Genomic DNA, 17,588 nt, shown 5'->3' with positions numbered 1-17,588 from the left:
TGAACATGTTCATGGGTTGTTGTGAATGCAGTGTAGAAATTTATGTTGACATAAAGAAAATCCCGAGCAACATCGGGCTCGCTGCTGTAATATAGATTGTTATAACTTGTCTTACGAAGTGTCATACACTGAATTTCTTTTACTGCTGTATGTAACGGCTTTGAGCAGTTATCATTGTTTTGTGAGCTATCAAACAAATTAAGCAATATGCAATGTATTCCAATATTTGTTCCAATATACAATGATCAAGAGATTTAAAGCAAATATCCTAGCGAATAACCTTCATATGTTGGGGTTAGATTATATTGTTTTGAATAACATGGTTCATAAGTATAAGGTTAGGTACAAATAATTATAAAATACAAAACAGTTTAACTTGTAAAATATATGCATTCATCTATATAAATCTCAGCGTTTGTTGTCCCGATGTCTAGTTATAGCAATAAAATTTTAAGAATGAGAAATCTGCTTCGCACTGGATTTGGACTCGAACCTCCAGGTCTGCAGACAGGCGAGCTAATCTGTGAGGCCGCACAGCCTACCTGTGATATCGTCGATTAATTGTGCATATAGTCATTACATCGGTGAAACTAGTTAACCGATCAAGTTAGCCGGATAAACGTCACTAGATAGCTGGCTTCAGCAAGCTCTTATAGTAAAGACTACTGAATGTCCAGCGTTGCCCGGGTAATAAAAATGTTTTTGAACACAAAATTTACATTTACTTAGCAATATACAACATTTATCATTCTAACTTTTAAACTTCATATCATGAGAAAAGTGTTTTTGTGCAGTTCAAATGAATTGAGAAAAAAAACAACTGTAAAGGTTTTCAAACTTTTTTAAAACAACTGTAACTTTTAAATTTCATAACTTGAAAGAAATGTTTTGTTAAAATAAATGAAGATGAAAAATAAAAATGTAAAGGTATTTAAATGTAAATGTAAAATCATTAGCGAGTAATGGCTAAATATTGTCTGTTTTGCTATGATTACAATGAAAGTTATTCGGTATACAATTATATGATTTTAGTTTGTTTCTTTGTTGGCGTCATAAGGCAAAAATATCGTAGGCTATAGACGTATATAGAGCGGAATAGAAATTCATAATAATTACCTAATGCAATCACCTCCTGGTAGAAATCATTGTCATTAAAAATGAGTAACAAAACTATATGTTAACCTTGCTAACCATAGATACCTACAATGCCTTTAGTGCTTTTTGTGGTTATGATTTGCAAGATAATATAACATTACCATGTACTATGTGGAGAGTTAGTAACTTCGAGACAGACGTATAACATAAATGCTGATTCTAACATAAATTAATTTAACTCACTAAACACATATTTGAAGGAAGTTTTATATGTATTTTAGTAGATACTAACTTCTAACTAAATTCAACTTTTATCATTTGTCTGGTTGCGAATTCGTTTTTACCATAATGAATGACCCTGAACTCGCCATCACGAGCACCCTATATCTCTTAATAACGTGTATTATCAGTACAGAATTTGCCAAATTGTAATTTCGAGAGAAATTATTGTTGATATCATGTGGCAGAAAAAATTCGCCTTAACGAAAAAATAACAAAAAAACATTGCGTTTCATAGATCGAAAAATATTTTATTACAGGGGCTTCGTAATGCGTGGGCGCAGTGCCAAAATAATACGTCATTTTGCGTGTGCTTACGGTATACAATATATGATAAAGACTCGGATTAATAAGGCTTGTACAGCTTAGTGGTAAATGTGGTAAACTTGTGCTTGCAGCAATCTCCGTATGTTCAAATCCAGCAAAGTACGAAGTTTTAATTCCAAGATTTTAATAGCTATAGCTGTACATACACAAACACACACAGAAACACACACAAAATTTTAGAAATATACATTCAGACAAGCTCAAGTTACTAGCTTGAGTTACACAAATTAGCCAATTTGCCAATTTTGCTATTAGCTTGTTAGTCAACTGTAGCCAATGGCGACTGCATTAGCTTCCACTGTTTATAAGCTGTTTTTTATTATTCGTGCCACGCCAGACAGTCATGTAGTATTATAATACATATGATTGTACACCGATGAGTCATTAACAGAAATAAATACACTATGTAGCTTTTAATATTTATATTAGTGATTTGTTTTAGTTGTCTCTAACTTTATTTGTTATCATAGATGTTTGTTTCATTTCATATTCATTTTAATATTTATTTGTAGTTATTTTCCACATATCTATGGACAATATTATATATAACAATAATCCCACGATTAAACGAGCGGAGCGAATGTTTGAGAGTTTTTATGATGAATGCATGTGCACACAACTTACAAAAATTATTCATCAACAACGTCGCAAACCCTTGTACAGAAATTTCATCAACAAATTTAACCATTTTTCTGTGGAGTCGTTTAAGTATAATAACGATACAAAACACATATAAACCTATTCAAATATATTACCAAGTCTTTGAAAAGTGTCGACAGTATCTTAAAACTTACCCATCCGATCGGATTATACATAAATAGACAAATTAATTTGGCCAAAAATCGCCACAAAACGCTTGAAATGCTTGGTTTAATAATAGTTAAGACCGGCCTACTGTACGCCAATAAAGCCGTGCGACAGATAGTAGAACTACTCAGCAGTGCGCATTTCATGAGAAAAACGTGCTCATTTCACCAGTCTATGGCATTGTTTACTTGCTAAGGTTTCTAATATTTTTGTTAGATCTAATTGTAAGAATAATTAATCGAATTTATATGAAGGTTTCTGTAATAAACGTAGACCGTTTGAGGCGTAGACCGATTTACAGGTACGAAATTGTGATACACAGTTTATCAGCCTACGTTTTTTTGTCCAATTACCGAAGGTTTCATTAAATTATTTAAAACGTTAGCCGAAATTCTATACAACTTACATGTATGTACAAGCTAGGGCCAAACTACAATGCCCCTTTATGATGAGAACATTTTTTTATCTTGCTCCAGTTTGCACAAAACTTCCAGACGCGTGAACGCTCATACTTGCTTTCTGATAAAGATTGCTATTAAAACCATTCTACATTGAACACAACCAACTTTTAAACTGTGTATAGTACACAGTAGCTTGCCATTTTACTTCTAATTTTGCATTTCAGAGTTATAATAAACATATTTCCTTATTGTTGTTGTTAAATTTCATACATTACAGTAGGTTAGGCCTACAGCTTTAATTAATATTTATTTTTTGTTGTAAAACATAGGTTTGAGATAGTAGTAGATTAGGTGTGATTTATCTAACTATCTATATTTGTTGAAATTGTTATTTGCACCTTTTTGAAGTCGTGCTCCCTCAAATTTATTTTATGTCATCTCGAACAACTTTCATTTACACTATACTCTGCCAATTCCTGCTGACAACTACTTTTTCAACAACCAGCACTGCCATTTTTTTCCATTATCACTTATTCCATTATCAGGTCGTGGGCTGTATGACAGGGGAATTTCTAGTATTATGGTTCCAGTATGGTCTTGTGATTATAGTATGGTCTTGCGCGATGGTATGATGATGGTCCTTCAAATCTAATCTATTCTCGAGTGGGACTTTTTTGTGCAGACTTTCTTGTGCAGGATCGTTTGATGCAGTGATTTCTGATGCATTCCTTTTTGGCGCTAATTAAGAGTTCATTACGGCTGTATTTGACAGATATACCTAGTTCACGAATTCCTTCAATCAAATTTTGGCCATGGGAATGTGAACCAGTACTGTATTGTCCTATTAGGAGACTCCGGAACCATCCGGAGCACATTTCTTCTGTCAAAATCTCCGAAATTGTGAAATCGGCATGGTGTACATGGTGGAAGTCATTGTGTGGCACCGAAACTCATAAATAGTAAATTTCAAAACTTCCATTTTATCACCGGTGACACGGTGTTTATGTCTCCATGGGATCCTCTCGAAGCACGAGTATTCCAATGATCTCCTCTTGAAAATAGGATGGCAGTGAATGCGTGATCATTGCTGTTGTGGCGAGAATCGGCCAGTCACGGTCAGTCAGCCATAGACCTATTAACTATACTTTAATATAGTTTAATATACTTTAATATAGTATAGTTAATAGGTCTATGCAGTCAGCAAACAAAATGGCCACTAGCAAAAATCCTGTCAGCAATAAAAAAAGCTTTAAGTTCCTTCAAAATCGACACAAATTACTCAACTTATCACAAGCTTTTTCTGGTAAAGCTACAATTAAGTATCATGTGAATGTGCAGACGGGCCTCTATACCAACAAAAAAAATTTAATTTTTATTCTTTCTCAATTCACTTTACTTTTTTTAAAGTTTTATTCTTTGCACGAGTTCTCGAACATTTGATAGATGATCATTGAACAATGTCATTGTCATGAACAAAACAACAATACGATCATAACACGAATTCAATAAACAATTATTTTTATTTTATAAATAAATAATAGTTTATAAAATTTATAATAAATTCTTATTTAATTTATTACTTCAATCCTGTCTATCTTAGCAGCCATTAGGAGTACTATGTCACAATCAAGGATGAACAATCTTCTTCTCATGCATGCTCATCATGCTCTACTTGACAAAGTATATTATAATTATATAGGAAATGAGTTTGTTGGTCAACCTCTGGATAGGAAGCGTTTTATTGCACTAAGTGACTGAATTGAATGGAATAGTTTGTGTTTGCAGGCCAAGTTTGTTGCTCATTGTATTCCTAGGTGGTCATAATTTAAACATAGTAAGTTTTAAGCAGGCCAAGTTATCTATTATTGTTGTCTTTCCCTGGTGCATGTAATATGTTATTTAAACTTATTTTTGTAACTGAAACAGGTGCTCTTAAAAGACAAGTGTCAAGCTATAACAATTAATCTTCTATGTACACATGTACATGTATGTATATTTATGAATATAAATGTAAATATACATATATATATGGTTACAACTCAAAACCATGTAACTCTGTAGCTAGCTCTCTTTGCAAGACTTGACTAACTCACCTTAGCAGGACCTGGATATCCACCTTAAAGAATAGAGAAAGCATAATATTTTTATGCTTTATTATTTATCTTGAAGTGTTGACTGATGTTCTAAAAAAAGAATCAAGGCGATTGACCAACCAGAAGCTGAGATATAGCCAGCCAAACACAGGTCTACCAAAAAACATAAGTTTTTTGGTAGTCATCAATATATGACGTATGAAATCGACTTGTGTGCCATTGGTCAATTAAGCCAACTAATGCGCTCTCCTATAACAATCACGGCGTTTTAATTGGTTTAATCCCTGGAAGTATAGAACAATCAAATTGGGCCTAACAATCATTGCTCTGAGAATTCCGAACCAGTCCCTCTGACGTGTAGATTAGTTTTAGAATAAAATAATTACACGCATCTATTATTTCGCAACATTTTGCTATCACTTTCTACAAATTATATTAGTTACATCATTTATTCTATACGCAGTTATATTATTATTTTGTATAATATGCATTATGATTATAATATTAATCATAAAAAATAATCATAGATAAGATAATAGATCAATAGAAAAATCAAATCAAAAGTTATCATTTTCTTTTTTACAGCAAGAGTAGCACGGTCAAGTTATTCTTTTTAAGATTATGGCTGTAGTGAACTTACAGTCTGTTAATAGTGACGATAATCATGAAAATCAACTAAATGCTGCAGTAGATATACAATAGAAAAATGATGAATGAACAAAAATTCACATTCTCATTTCTTATTCTAAACGACTTGCAATCGCGGATGTCGCATATAGACTATACACGCGCCGTTCGTTGAACAGAGGATCTTCGGAGCATATCCGTGGAGATCGAGTTAAAATTTGAAGCACAATAGTCAAAATATGCTCTTCTGTTTTGACAAATCACGGCGAGGGGTTGTGGGCAAATGCCTTTACCACACAATGTTTGCTTGATTTTCCTGAGAAACCAGAGCTAGTCTGTAAATTATTTACTATCGCGAGTAGCTTTTCACATCTCGTAGCCAAAACAATCATTATACGTAACGGCGGTAAGGGTGCACAACTCCGGCACATGAACATTAAGTCGATTTTAAACGTCACAGTTTTCGGGATTTTCGAAGGGTTTTCCTCTGATTCTTTATTAGGTAGACCTGTGTTTGGCTGGCTATATCTCAGCTTCTAGTGGGTCAATCTCCTTGATTCTTTTTTTAGAACATCAGTCAACACCTCAAGATAACTAATAAAGCATAATAATATTATGCTTTCTCTATTCTTTAAATAATACAAGATATACTTTTAAATGCTCTAATTTGGCTCTTAATTCTCTCGGGGGAGGGCTCCCGAACCCCCTTCACCGGGAGGGCGCTTCAGCTCTCCTCCCAGACCCTCCCCGCACAGCCGTAAACGGCCGAGTCGAGCCTTCGGCCCTCTGGCAACTACTAATTGACAGTCTCCTGACCACTTTTTTTTGGACAATACAGCCCTGACATAAACATTCATGTAAAGTAAGAATCTCTACCAAAGGTAGTGAAGTGATTAACAAAATAAATAAACCTGTTTGGCCATGGATCATCAACTGAAGCTGCTCATATTAAATGGGCAATAAAACGTCGGGTGAACTGAACGAGTTACCAAACTGAACGAGTTAAATACGCCGAACTGAAATAAACTTTCAGCTTGTTTTTTATTTATTTCAAAGAAAAAGGTATTATGTGTGAAGTTTCGTGTGTAAAATAATCTTTTTTACATTTTCTTGTTATTTTTGTCGTGTTATTTATTTACTGTATAAATAGTTCATCAATTGTAAAAATAGAACTAGTGTCCGCCACTAGCATGTCCGAGTTCCACCTTTTACTATCCCGATTGTTGGTTATTGAGTGTTCATAGTTTCAATGCATTTAACTGGCTGCTATGCAGGTACCAGGAGGAAGCCATTTCGTTTGATGCCGATGTTTACATGGATGCCACGAGCTCTTCGAGTGAACGAGCCTGGAGAGAAGTCCTTGTAAAAATGCAATATTTCTCTCAGGTACTCATCTAACAGCATAATCACTTTTGCATGACCTGCAGATTTTGTGAGGTTGTTGATTTATTATGAAATTGTTGCTATTCAAAGGAGGAGAAGTCATTTCATATCTTCATATCTGTAAATGCGAAACGCTCGCTAAGATATTTAGCACTTTGAAACCTAACCTTGTATATACAAGTCATATAGGGAGTTTATGGGGAGTATATGAGGAGTATATAGGGAGTATATAGGGAGTATAAGATATAGGGAGCTTATAGGGAGGATAAGATATAGGTAGTATATAGGGAGGATATAGGTAGTATATAGGGAGGATATAGGGAGGATAAGATATAGGTAGTATATAGGGAGGATATAGGGAGGATAAGATATAGGTAGTATATAGGGAGGATAAGATATAGGTAGTATATAGGGAGGATAAGATATAGGTAGTATATAGGGAGGATAAGATATAGGTAGTATATAGGGAGGATAAGATATAGGTAGTATATAGGGAGGATAAGATATAGGTAGTATATAGGGAGGATATAGGCAGGATAAGATGTAGGGATATACACCAAAGTTCAGCAAGTTGATTGCCCGTTGACATTCGTGCAAGTCATACTGACAAGTTACTTTGCTGTGAAAATTCAACACCCAATGGCGCCACATCCGGTCAGCTTCATTTGCAAACTGAAATCAATTATATAGTATATGAGGAGTATATACTATATAGGAATACATAATCAATTATATAGTATATGGGGAGTATATACTATATAGGAATACATAATCAATTATATAGTATATGGGGAGTATATACTATATAGGAATACATAATCAATTATATAGTATATGGGGAGTATATACTATATAGGAATACATAATCAATTATATAGTATATGGGGAGTATATACTATATAGGAATACATAATAAATTATATAGTATGTGGGGAGTATATACTATATAGGAATATATAATCAATTATATAGTATATGGGGAATATATACTATATAGGAATACATAATAAATTATATAGAAATCAATTTAACTCGACACTTGATATTCTTTCCTTTCGCTGTCCACTTCAAGCTCTAGCTAACACAAGTTTTCTATTAACATAGATTATCTAGCTGAATTATTCTTTACAGTATATCTAGACAGTGACTAGCACAACGGCTGGTCATGCTCATTTATTCACCCGTTGCACGGTGCTTGCAGTTCATGGACCACAGGCTCGAGCTGCTCAATAGTGGCAAAGGTTTCCAAGGAGAATTTGAGACTGAAATGTCCCGGTACTTTGATGACAATAAAAGTAAAGCCAAATATAAGGCTTGGGTGAACAGCATGAAGGTATTCCCGTTGAAGTTTTCTTGTTTGTAGTTCTCTCCCCTTGATAGGACAACTCCGATTCAACTATGCTTGCTGTTATTACAGTGTTGCTGTCATTACAAATCTATTAAGTGTTATTTTTATTTGGTAGACTAAAGGAAAGAAGTTTAAGAATAAAGGACAGCATACTGTTATTAACTTGGGCAAAAGAGTAAGTGCACTCGCTAATATAAGGCCTATAGTAGTTCTCATTCTCTTCTCTGTGTTGCCCAATAATATGTTATATGTAATTCATCTGTTACAAGTTGCCACTCGACTACAAACCTGCTACAAGGCATCAACCTGTCACAAGTGGTCACTTTACTGCAAGTTTTCACCTTACCGCTAGTGGTCACTGTGCTGTAAACCATCGATGTGCTGCAAACTGTAAACCTGCTAAAAGTTGTCATCTCGCTTCAAGCTTACAACTTGCTGCAAGGTTTTATTTAATCGTAACTGGTCGTCCTGCTAGAATTTGTCAGTGTGATACAAGTCATTAATATGCTAGAGACATGTAGCTCGCTTACAAACAAATATCTTGCAGGTTTGCAGCTTGCTAAAACCTTTTTTTGTACAGGTGCACGACACAACGAAAAAAGTCTACAAGGAGATAAGAAGCAAGCTGGATGAAAAGGCGACGAGACGAGACGATTACAGTGTAATAGAGAAAGAAGATTCACGGTATATTGTAGAGGGGAGTGGGCATACAAACCCTATGCCTCAAACCATTCTTACAACTTCGTTGAGACCGTCTCGAGTAAGTTTCTTTGCTATGCAGCATCAGCACTCTGCTGTCTGCTGTCCCTGCGCTTGCTCTGCCGTTGAGTGCCTTCTTGTGTCTGGCTTGTTTAATGACCAAAAACGTTTGTGAGAGAGAAGATCCAATGTTTTTTATCAGAGCTCATGTTGTGTTTGTATAACATTAAATAATATTTAATTATTAAATTGATTTTAAACTTGATCTTAAACTTTCTGCTAATCCATATTCTTGTTCTAGTAAACGCTTCTATTTTAAAGCACCTCATTCTTGTCTTATCACCGGTTTAGGAGGCAAAAGCAAAGGATTGTTCTGAAAGTTTCAAAACTATTTTCTGGAGGTTGAAATTTGTGCTCTGTATTTAAAAGTGATATGGAGAATGATGTAATATTATGTAGCTTTCTAGGACTAAACAGAGCAGAGCTGTAAATATCTGTTGTTTGTTAGCACCTGCCAGGCCTAGTATATGCTGCTCACCAAGTTGTCATTCTATCTTTTAAGCTTTCATTTGTTGATCGAGTGAAAACCAAGACTCTCACGATATTCACCGAGAATACAGCAGTGAGTTATTTGCTACCTAGAACAATCAATGCTGCCGCCTGAAGGTTATATGGTCATCTCCCTCAGAAAATTATTGCAAATTCAGCTGCGCTGAAATGTGCTTAATCTCATCATATGAGACATTAGGCTGTCGTTGTAACAATTCTCTATTTCCTTTGCAATAGCTTGCTCTTACCGGAAAGGTTTGTCTCCTGGTAACTGTTACCCTCTACACCCCAATGCTTTTGCTTTCAATGCGGATCACTGTCTTAGCTTTGGCTCCTAGCTATTAGCACTAGTAATGCGGTGTACTAGGCGAACACTCGCAATCACTATTGTTAGCTTGACGCTGTTTCTGCCGCTATATCTATTGTTTTGTGAATGCTGACAAATGATTTATATACTAAGGACTTACCTCTATTGCAAGATGTGAGAGAAAACACAATGGTTTATCACTGCCGGTTTTATCTATTCGCTTACTAATGGAGTCTTTATAGAATGTGGTAGCTCATGCTGGAGGATTAGAGTTGTTTTAACCATTATTGTGTTGCTGTTTTAAGCATGATTGGAGTTGCTTACCCGTTATTGTGTTGCTGTTATAAGCACGATGCTAAGGTTTGGCATGCAGCTCACAGCTCACTGCAATTCCTCACCATGTTTCTTCAGCGTGGTTTTTTTGCTTATAATTCCAAAAAATTTCAATACTCTTTCTTGTCGATGCTCTCTCTTGTCGATGCTCTCTCTTGTTGATGCTCTCTCTTGTCGATGCTCTCTCTCTCTTGTCGATGCTCTCTCTCTCTCTCTTGTCAATGCTCTCTCTCTCTCTTGTCGATGCTCTCTCTCTCTCTCTTGTCGATGCTCTCTCTCTCTCTTGTCGATGCTCTCTCTCTCTCTCTTGTCGATGCTCTCTCTCTCTTGTCGATGCTCTCTCTCTTGTCGATGCTCTCTCTCTTGTCGATGCTCTCTCTTGTTGATGCTCTCTCTCTCTTGTCGATGCTCTCTCTCTCTCTCTTGTCGATGCTCTCTCTCTTGTCGATGCTCTCTCTCTTGTCGATGCTCTCTCTCTCTCTCTTGTCGATGCTCTTTCTCTCTCTTGTCGATGCTCTCTTTCTCTTGTCGATGCTCTCTTTTGTCGATGCTCCTCTCTCTCTCTTGTCGATGCACTTTTTTTTATGCTCTCTCTTGTCGATGCACTTTTTTTTTTGATGCTCTCTCTTGTCGATGCTCTCTCTTGTCGATGCTCTCTCTTGTCGATGCTCTCTCTTGTCGATGCTCTCTCTTGTAAATGCTTTCTTTTGTGGATGTTTTCTCTTGTCGATGCTATCTCTTGTCGATGCTCTCTCATGTCGAGGTTATCTCTTGTCAATGCTATCTCATGTCAATGCTATCTCATGTCGATGCTCTCTCGTATCCACTCTCTCTTGTCGATACTCTTTCTTGTCAATACTCTCTTTCTCTCTCTCTTGTTGATGCTCTCTCATGTCGATGCTATCTCATGTCGATACTCTCTCATGTCGATACTCTCTCATATCCACTCTCTCTCTCTTGTTGATACTCGTTTTTGTTGATACTCGTTTTTGTCGATACTCTTTCTTGTCAATACTCTCTCTCTCTCTCTTGTCGATGCTTTCTCATGTCGATGCTATCTCATGTTGATACTCTCTCATATCCACTCTCTTGTTGATACTCGTTCATGTCGATGCTCTCTCTTGTCGATGTTGTCTCGCGTCCATGCTGTTTCGCATTGGTACTCTGTCATGTTGATACTTTTTGCTCACCAGGTTCACTGTTTCTGTTTGACCTCTTCAACTGCCAATTGACTCATTTTATCACTAACTTTTACTCAGGTCTTTCAACTTTCTCAGCAACTCTTAACTTTATACATTAAACAAGATATCTTTTATGTGCATTTGCTAGTGTTGAACTAGTTTGTAATTCATTTTAGATGTATCGTTGTTGTTATAAGTTTTCTCATTTATTCAAAAGGTTATTTTCAATCTGTTCTTGTAGATTTATTTCTTGTACATCCGCTCTCTTCGCTCGTTTCTGCTTTTTTAGTTGTCTAGGCATTCTTGCAATTTTAGTGGACTAAATATTTAACAAATCATTCTCTTTTAGCCTCCTCGTCCACAAAGCTCTAAGGTTGTTTCTCCATCTGGATCTCAGCCTGTCACTTCCCCCAGGCGTCAGTCATACAACAAGTAAGTTGTTCTGTCATTGTAGAGATCATAGGGTTTTCATGCAATGCCTAGCCGTCAGCTGACTGTGGCTCATGTAGTCAGGCATTTTCAGCGTATTATAAAAAACCAAGCAAGAACTGACTGTCATGCAAGTGTTTGCTCAAGGTCATATTTGATTGGCAGCGCAGAATTTTCAACTTTTATGAATATTAACAAGTAATTTGTTTCTATATCGGCAACTTTTTTGCTACAAATGATTAATACTTGTGGCACGTGTCAATCTACGCTCTATATCTTTATGAAGATCTTTAAGGATTAAATTAGGAACACTGAAAGGAAGATTGATTATTGAAAAAAATTTTGTTTCTCTTACAGTAGCTAGTAGTAGATCGGTTATTACAGTAATGGTCATCAATAAATCTCAAGTTATATCGTCATTATAATGTTACGTCCATGCATTCTTCTTTTGGAAGCCAAAATAGAAAGTGTTATTGGTTCAAATACTGCTCAATACAATGGTTTGGTACCATTTTTATACTATGGTAAGCTAGTCATGTTTAGGACGAATTTGAAGCTGAGATCCACAAGTTTTTAATGATACATAAACTTGCAGTAGCTCCACAGTTGAGAACTACATTATCTATTGTAAAATTACTGACACGGGCGAGTTCAGTTGCAGTCAGAGTAACAACTTATTTACTGATCAGACTGCAGTGTTAAATCTCTCATAGGTGTCAAAGAGTCAGTGATAACTTTATCATACAGACTTAGTCTGAATTGTTAGTTTGAAACACTACAACTCTGAATTATGTGCTATTATTCTGTGAATGATGTAGCTATGTTTTGATGAATACAGAGCCCTAAGGTATCAGGCGCTTAGTTTTTCGGACGATGATATCCCAACTATTCCATCCCTGATGAGTGACCCTGATATTCAGCATTATCTACCTGGAAAGTCTTTCAGCTCGGCCAATATCAGCGAGCCTGTTTCTGAGACAAGCGTCAGTTTTGACAACAGAAAAGTGAGCATGCTACAGGCTATTATATGTGTGTATGTTTGCTTTTGTCCCGTTCAGGCTTTTTGATGTGAGTCATGTGACACACTTGAGGTTTTTTTATTTCTAATGATAATGTTGGTAATGTCTCTTTTAATTAGCAGTTGGACAGCTCTCTTTTGAATCCAGTCGCTCCTCCGAGACGAAAACGGTCGAACCACTTGTTTGCTGTAGCTTCCACAGAGGACGTTACCCAAGGTGAGTTTGGAGTCTACGCTTTGTCTTAAGGTTATGCTTACAATGAATGTGGCATTCATTTAAACAGAATATTGGTAGGTAGGAGAATCTATATTGACATAGTTCAAACAGAGGTTGAATGGTTTATGGTGTTATCATTCAATTTAGGGCCATTGACATCCATTCTATGATAAGTGTTCAGAGTTAGCAGCTTTGAAGGTGTAGTTGGAGGTGTAAGTGGGGGACCCTAAAATGCTAGGTATTTCGGATCTAGACCATAACTTGAGGCCCCGTGTACCACACTGACAACGTGGCCACGTGAAAGATTCACCCCTGTCCGTCGCACATTGGGCAAGTTAAATGGCTACCTGGCTCTGTCAGACTGGACATGTTGCAAAGGCATCCCTTCAGGTTTATCTGACAGTTCCGGAAGTGGTAGATACTGAGAACTGGGTCACCTCTTCTCTACCATACTGCTTGACCCAAGTCATTGTCGATTTTCGACAGGCAGCAAGCCAAGTGTAGATGTAAGTAGAGGTGTAAGTGGAATTGTAAGTGTAGGTGTAAGTGGAGGTGTAAGAGTTTTTCTATTACAGTCAAACCTGAACTTGGCTGATTACCTTAACATATGAATTTTAACTGAAAATTTGTCTTGACATACAATATAATTTTCACAACATCTGAAGTTCTTCAAAACATCAAAATTTTGTAAGCCATTAAAGATAGCATTGTAAAAACATTAAAAAAGATAAATTTAAAGGTTGACTTGCAAAAAAATTCACATTACAGTTATTTGGTATCAAAAGATTCACCATGTCTTAGTCTGTTGTGTTGTAGGTGCCAAATATGTGGAAATGTGATTACAAGCTCTTAAAAGCTCAAAAACGAAAAGCCACCGTAGATTGGAATCTCTTTATTACGATGACGTAGCCACGAAATTTGGTTATCGTCTTGTCACGTATGTTCTCACGTGAATTGAAAGGCCAATACAAAGCTCAATATAAAACTTATCGTGACAAACACTTCGGGTTTTACCGAAGACCTTGTATCAAATATAGATGCCCGCTACTTTACAGTTTTGTTTCGGCCTGGTCTAATCGGCAAGTCGTAATCTGATCATGTGACCCAATACTTCGCAAATAATTTCTGCAGCACTTATCGATTATCACAGGTGACCAACAGACTCGCCATGTTTATCAGACAATGATATGTACTCCTTCGAGGTAAAGTTAAAAAGTTAAATGAATTTTTATGGTAAGTTATAAGATATCACTGCTAAAAGCATTACAATGACGATAAAACAGACACGTAAGAACAATAGACATGGTTTCATTGAATGCGTGAAGTATATTTGTGAAAATATTTCGACGAATAAGGTTGCATGAAAGTGTAAACAGAAACCATCTCTCACAAATGCGTCACATTTGAGCCGTTTTGGAAAGAGAATCCAAACTACGGCGGTCTCGCGTGGCTGCGATTAACTGTTCGTTTTTGAGCTTTTAAGAGCTTGTAATCACATTTCCACATATTTGGCACCTACAACGCAACAGAGTAAGACATGGTGAATCTTATTATACCAAATAACTGAAATATGAATTTTGTTGCAAGTCAACCTTTAAGGTTAACTGGCAGCAATTTTTTATTGTATTAATATCAACAGATAGCATTACAGAAAATAACAGAATAATATTTTGCGTAATTTTATACCAAATAACGGGCTTCATCAACATTTTCAAGTGATGAAAATAGACAGAAAGATTTGCAATGTCTGAAAAATATTGATCGCAAACAGCTATCATTGTATTAAAATCGTTCGGTTTCGAACCAAGTCATCTACAAATTGTTTGCTCAAAATCCATATTCACAAAAGCAGAGCATGTTTGGAAAGGTTTTAAACAGATAACTTTTGAAAATAGTTACTTTTTTGTAATTCTATAACCACCGCATGAAAGTTAATGCGAGGCGTATAAATATTCGTGGAAAAGTATTTGTGGCATCTGCTTTGATCTTGCGTTATAATCATCCGCCATTATTGGTAGCCCGAACATGTAGCGTGGTGGCTATATGGAAAAAATTTATTTTATCATATACGTCCCAAAAAGGTCGCTAACTCAAGCACTTCTGTGTCGTGTTCACACATTGGCTAATCATCAGCATTCATATCGCATATCATAGGTCTGTGTTTTGCTGAAAAATGACCTCTTCATTTTACAGCGTGGAGCTGGCATCCTTAGGTTTTTGTCTCCAGAACTATTTTCTATTCTAATATCGAAATCATTACTACAAAACAAAATACAGTAGATCTTCAGTTTACGATGGTCCGGACTTACATCGTTTCACCGTTACGACGCACCACCCTATAAGAAATAAAAAGACATTAAAACGTGTTTCCGACTTACACTGTTCTGCGTCGTAAGAAACGTAACCAACAGCAAACTAGTTCCTCTCGCGCAGCGGACAAATACGCTGTGAGGCGGTGCTAGGTGATGAAGATAGCATCACTTTGTTTCAGTAGTACGCCAAATCGGTTGTGTCTCGACGTTCTCTCACGTGTTTGATTGTTTCAAGTAATGTTCAATATTTTAGAGCACAGGGCATTTAGAGGACTTAATTTATGGTGTTTCGACTTACACTGAAATTCGGCTTACACCATGGTTTAAGAACGAATCTATGGTGTAAGTCGAGGACCCCTGTATTATGATTATATTGGTACAAATAGATGTACAGTGCGCTTTCGCCATACGATTTTAGTTCGTTCCAGGATTAGCATAGTATAGCGAAAATGTCTTATAGAGGTATAAAAGCCCACAGTAATTATATCATGCAAACGTCCCCTAGTCAGAATTATCAAAATTTTATATATGTACTGTGCGTATTAAAAATTAGTAACAAAATATTAAGTTAACCGTAGTAACTATAGTTACCTACAGTAACTTCAGTGTATTTAGCCGTTATGATCTACAATAAAATATAACACGACAATGTACTCAAAATGAGCTCAAAAAGTGCGATAACAACGTTAGCTTGTGATAAAATCGCGCTTTAGTGAGCTCATTTTTCTTGGCATTCAGCCTATTAAACATTTTGTAACAAGCTACGAGCAATGATAAATAGCTTATCTACCTTTCATCAAGGACTGAGATTATTTTACAGGCTGAATTTAGATAATAATGGGTTTTAAGACACCCAACTCTATCATTCTTGATCGGACTAAACATCCCCAACTTCCGTCCCTAAAAAGCTAAGCTACATCACATATTTATGGGCGGGGCTTGTTGTGCCGATTGTGTTGTTTGCGACACTGATTTTAAATCGCTATAAAATGCCTTTATAAACAAAAATGGCTTTGAAAGTTAGTTGAACAATCTTTATTTTGCGTACAAATTCGAAATCAGCGTGTCTGATTTACCTAGTAACAAATGGGACAACAATGAAAGTTGTTCATGGCATTTATTCTTTAACTCATTCGCCGCAACCAACTAATTTCCCGGCGATTAGTCCATTATCGATTCTTATTAGCGATTCTTCAGAAAGTTGCCACAATTCTAATTACAACTGCAAGAGACAGACTTGAAATAATCTACTCATTCAAGTTTCACGGGAACCAGCCAAGTCTCCTCTTTTGAATGATATTACATTCATATAGACAACTCGTATCCATTTTATATACATGTAGATATGTGTCTCAAAGAAGGTAGTTTTACCAAATTTTTCGGTTTTGTAAAAATTGTTATGTGCTGAAACAAAGTTAGACTTGCACCATAAAAATTGCAAAATATACAAAGTTTGATTAAAATTACTTATTTATACATACAATACACAGTTATGAATACGTATTATCTATACATATACAGTTAGTCATGAACATGAAAATTCTGAAACTCTAATTTAGAACTGTTCCTTATAAATATTATCCTTCAGAGCATAGCAAATCTACATGCCAATATAACTATAAATATGTTCAATAACTCCGTTCATAACTCTGTTCTTAACTTTTCAGCCTTCATATGCAGCTCTAAGAATCAATATGATCCTTTCGAAATTGAATGATAACTTTAGTCTGACTGCGGCTGACAGCCTAAAAAGTGCATTTTTATTTGAGCATAACGACAAAATTGACAAAATTAAAAATTTAAAAAAACTTTGAGACATTAAAAATGATGATTTGATTTAGGCAGTATTTCACTGTCTTACCGCTTCTGAATCTGCATATTTACTTTTGGAGTTGAAAAAATTGATCGTGAATTGTAAAATTTAAAGTTACCGCGATGATTTCCGGTTTAGTGAGATGTCGACATGGGTGTAGTATTTTGGTTATAAATTTTGCCAGAGACATCATGGAGGCATATTTGTACATTTTTCTTTTTAACTAATCAAAAAATAATTTTTATAATTTAAACATAACGATACAAAAAAGTAGAAAATTTTCAGAGGCGAGATGACTCGCGTCTGGGTGCCTAGCAACGTTATAAATACGCGAGTTAACTCGCGTCTGGTGCGAATGAAGTATCTCAAA

The 17,588-nt window shown here is 35.9% G+C and overlaps 1 protein-coding gene across 4 annotated transcripts in view; it reads left to right on the top strand.

Moving 5' to 3' along the window:
- LOC137399448 (DENN domain-containing protein 1A-like) overlaps positions 1 to 17,588 on the top strand; it is a 47,442-nt gene that overhangs the window by 28,260 nt on the left and 1,594 nt on the right. The window contains exons 9-16 of one of the 4 annotated variants that reach the window (XM_068085568.1): positions 6,904 to 7,015; positions 8,214 to 8,345; positions 8,476 to 8,535; positions 8,941 to 9,120; positions 9,846 to 9,863; positions 11,779 to 11,861; positions 12,697 to 12,862; positions 12,997 to 13,093. In XM_068085568.1, the coding sequence (XP_067941669.1) occupies positions 6,904 to 7,015; positions 8,214 to 8,345; positions 8,476 to 8,535; positions 8,941 to 9,120; positions 9,846 to 9,863; positions 11,779 to 11,861; positions 12,697 to 12,862; positions 12,997 to 13,093 (848 nt within the window). Of the gene's footprint in view, positions 1 to 6,903; positions 7,016 to 8,213; positions 8,346 to 8,475; positions 8,536 to 8,940; positions 9,121 to 9,621; positions 9,682 to 9,845; positions 9,876 to 11,778; positions 11,862 to 12,696; positions 12,863 to 12,996; positions 13,094 to 17,588 lie in introns of all 4 variants that reach the window. The other 3 variants (XM_068085567.1, XM_068085566.1, XM_068085569.1) reach the window with 3 other exon arrangements.

Source organism: Watersipora subatra, chromosome 7 (assembly GCF_963576615.1).
Source record: "Watersipora subatra chromosome 7, tzWatSuba1.1, whole genome shotgun sequence".
NCBI classification, from domain to species: Eukaryota; Metazoa; Bryozoa; class Gymnolaemata; order Cheilostomatida; family Watersiporidae; genus Watersipora; species Watersipora subatra.
The sequence above is the reverse complement of the archived record's forward strand: the minus strand, read 5'-3'. Positions and strand labels throughout refer to the sequence as shown.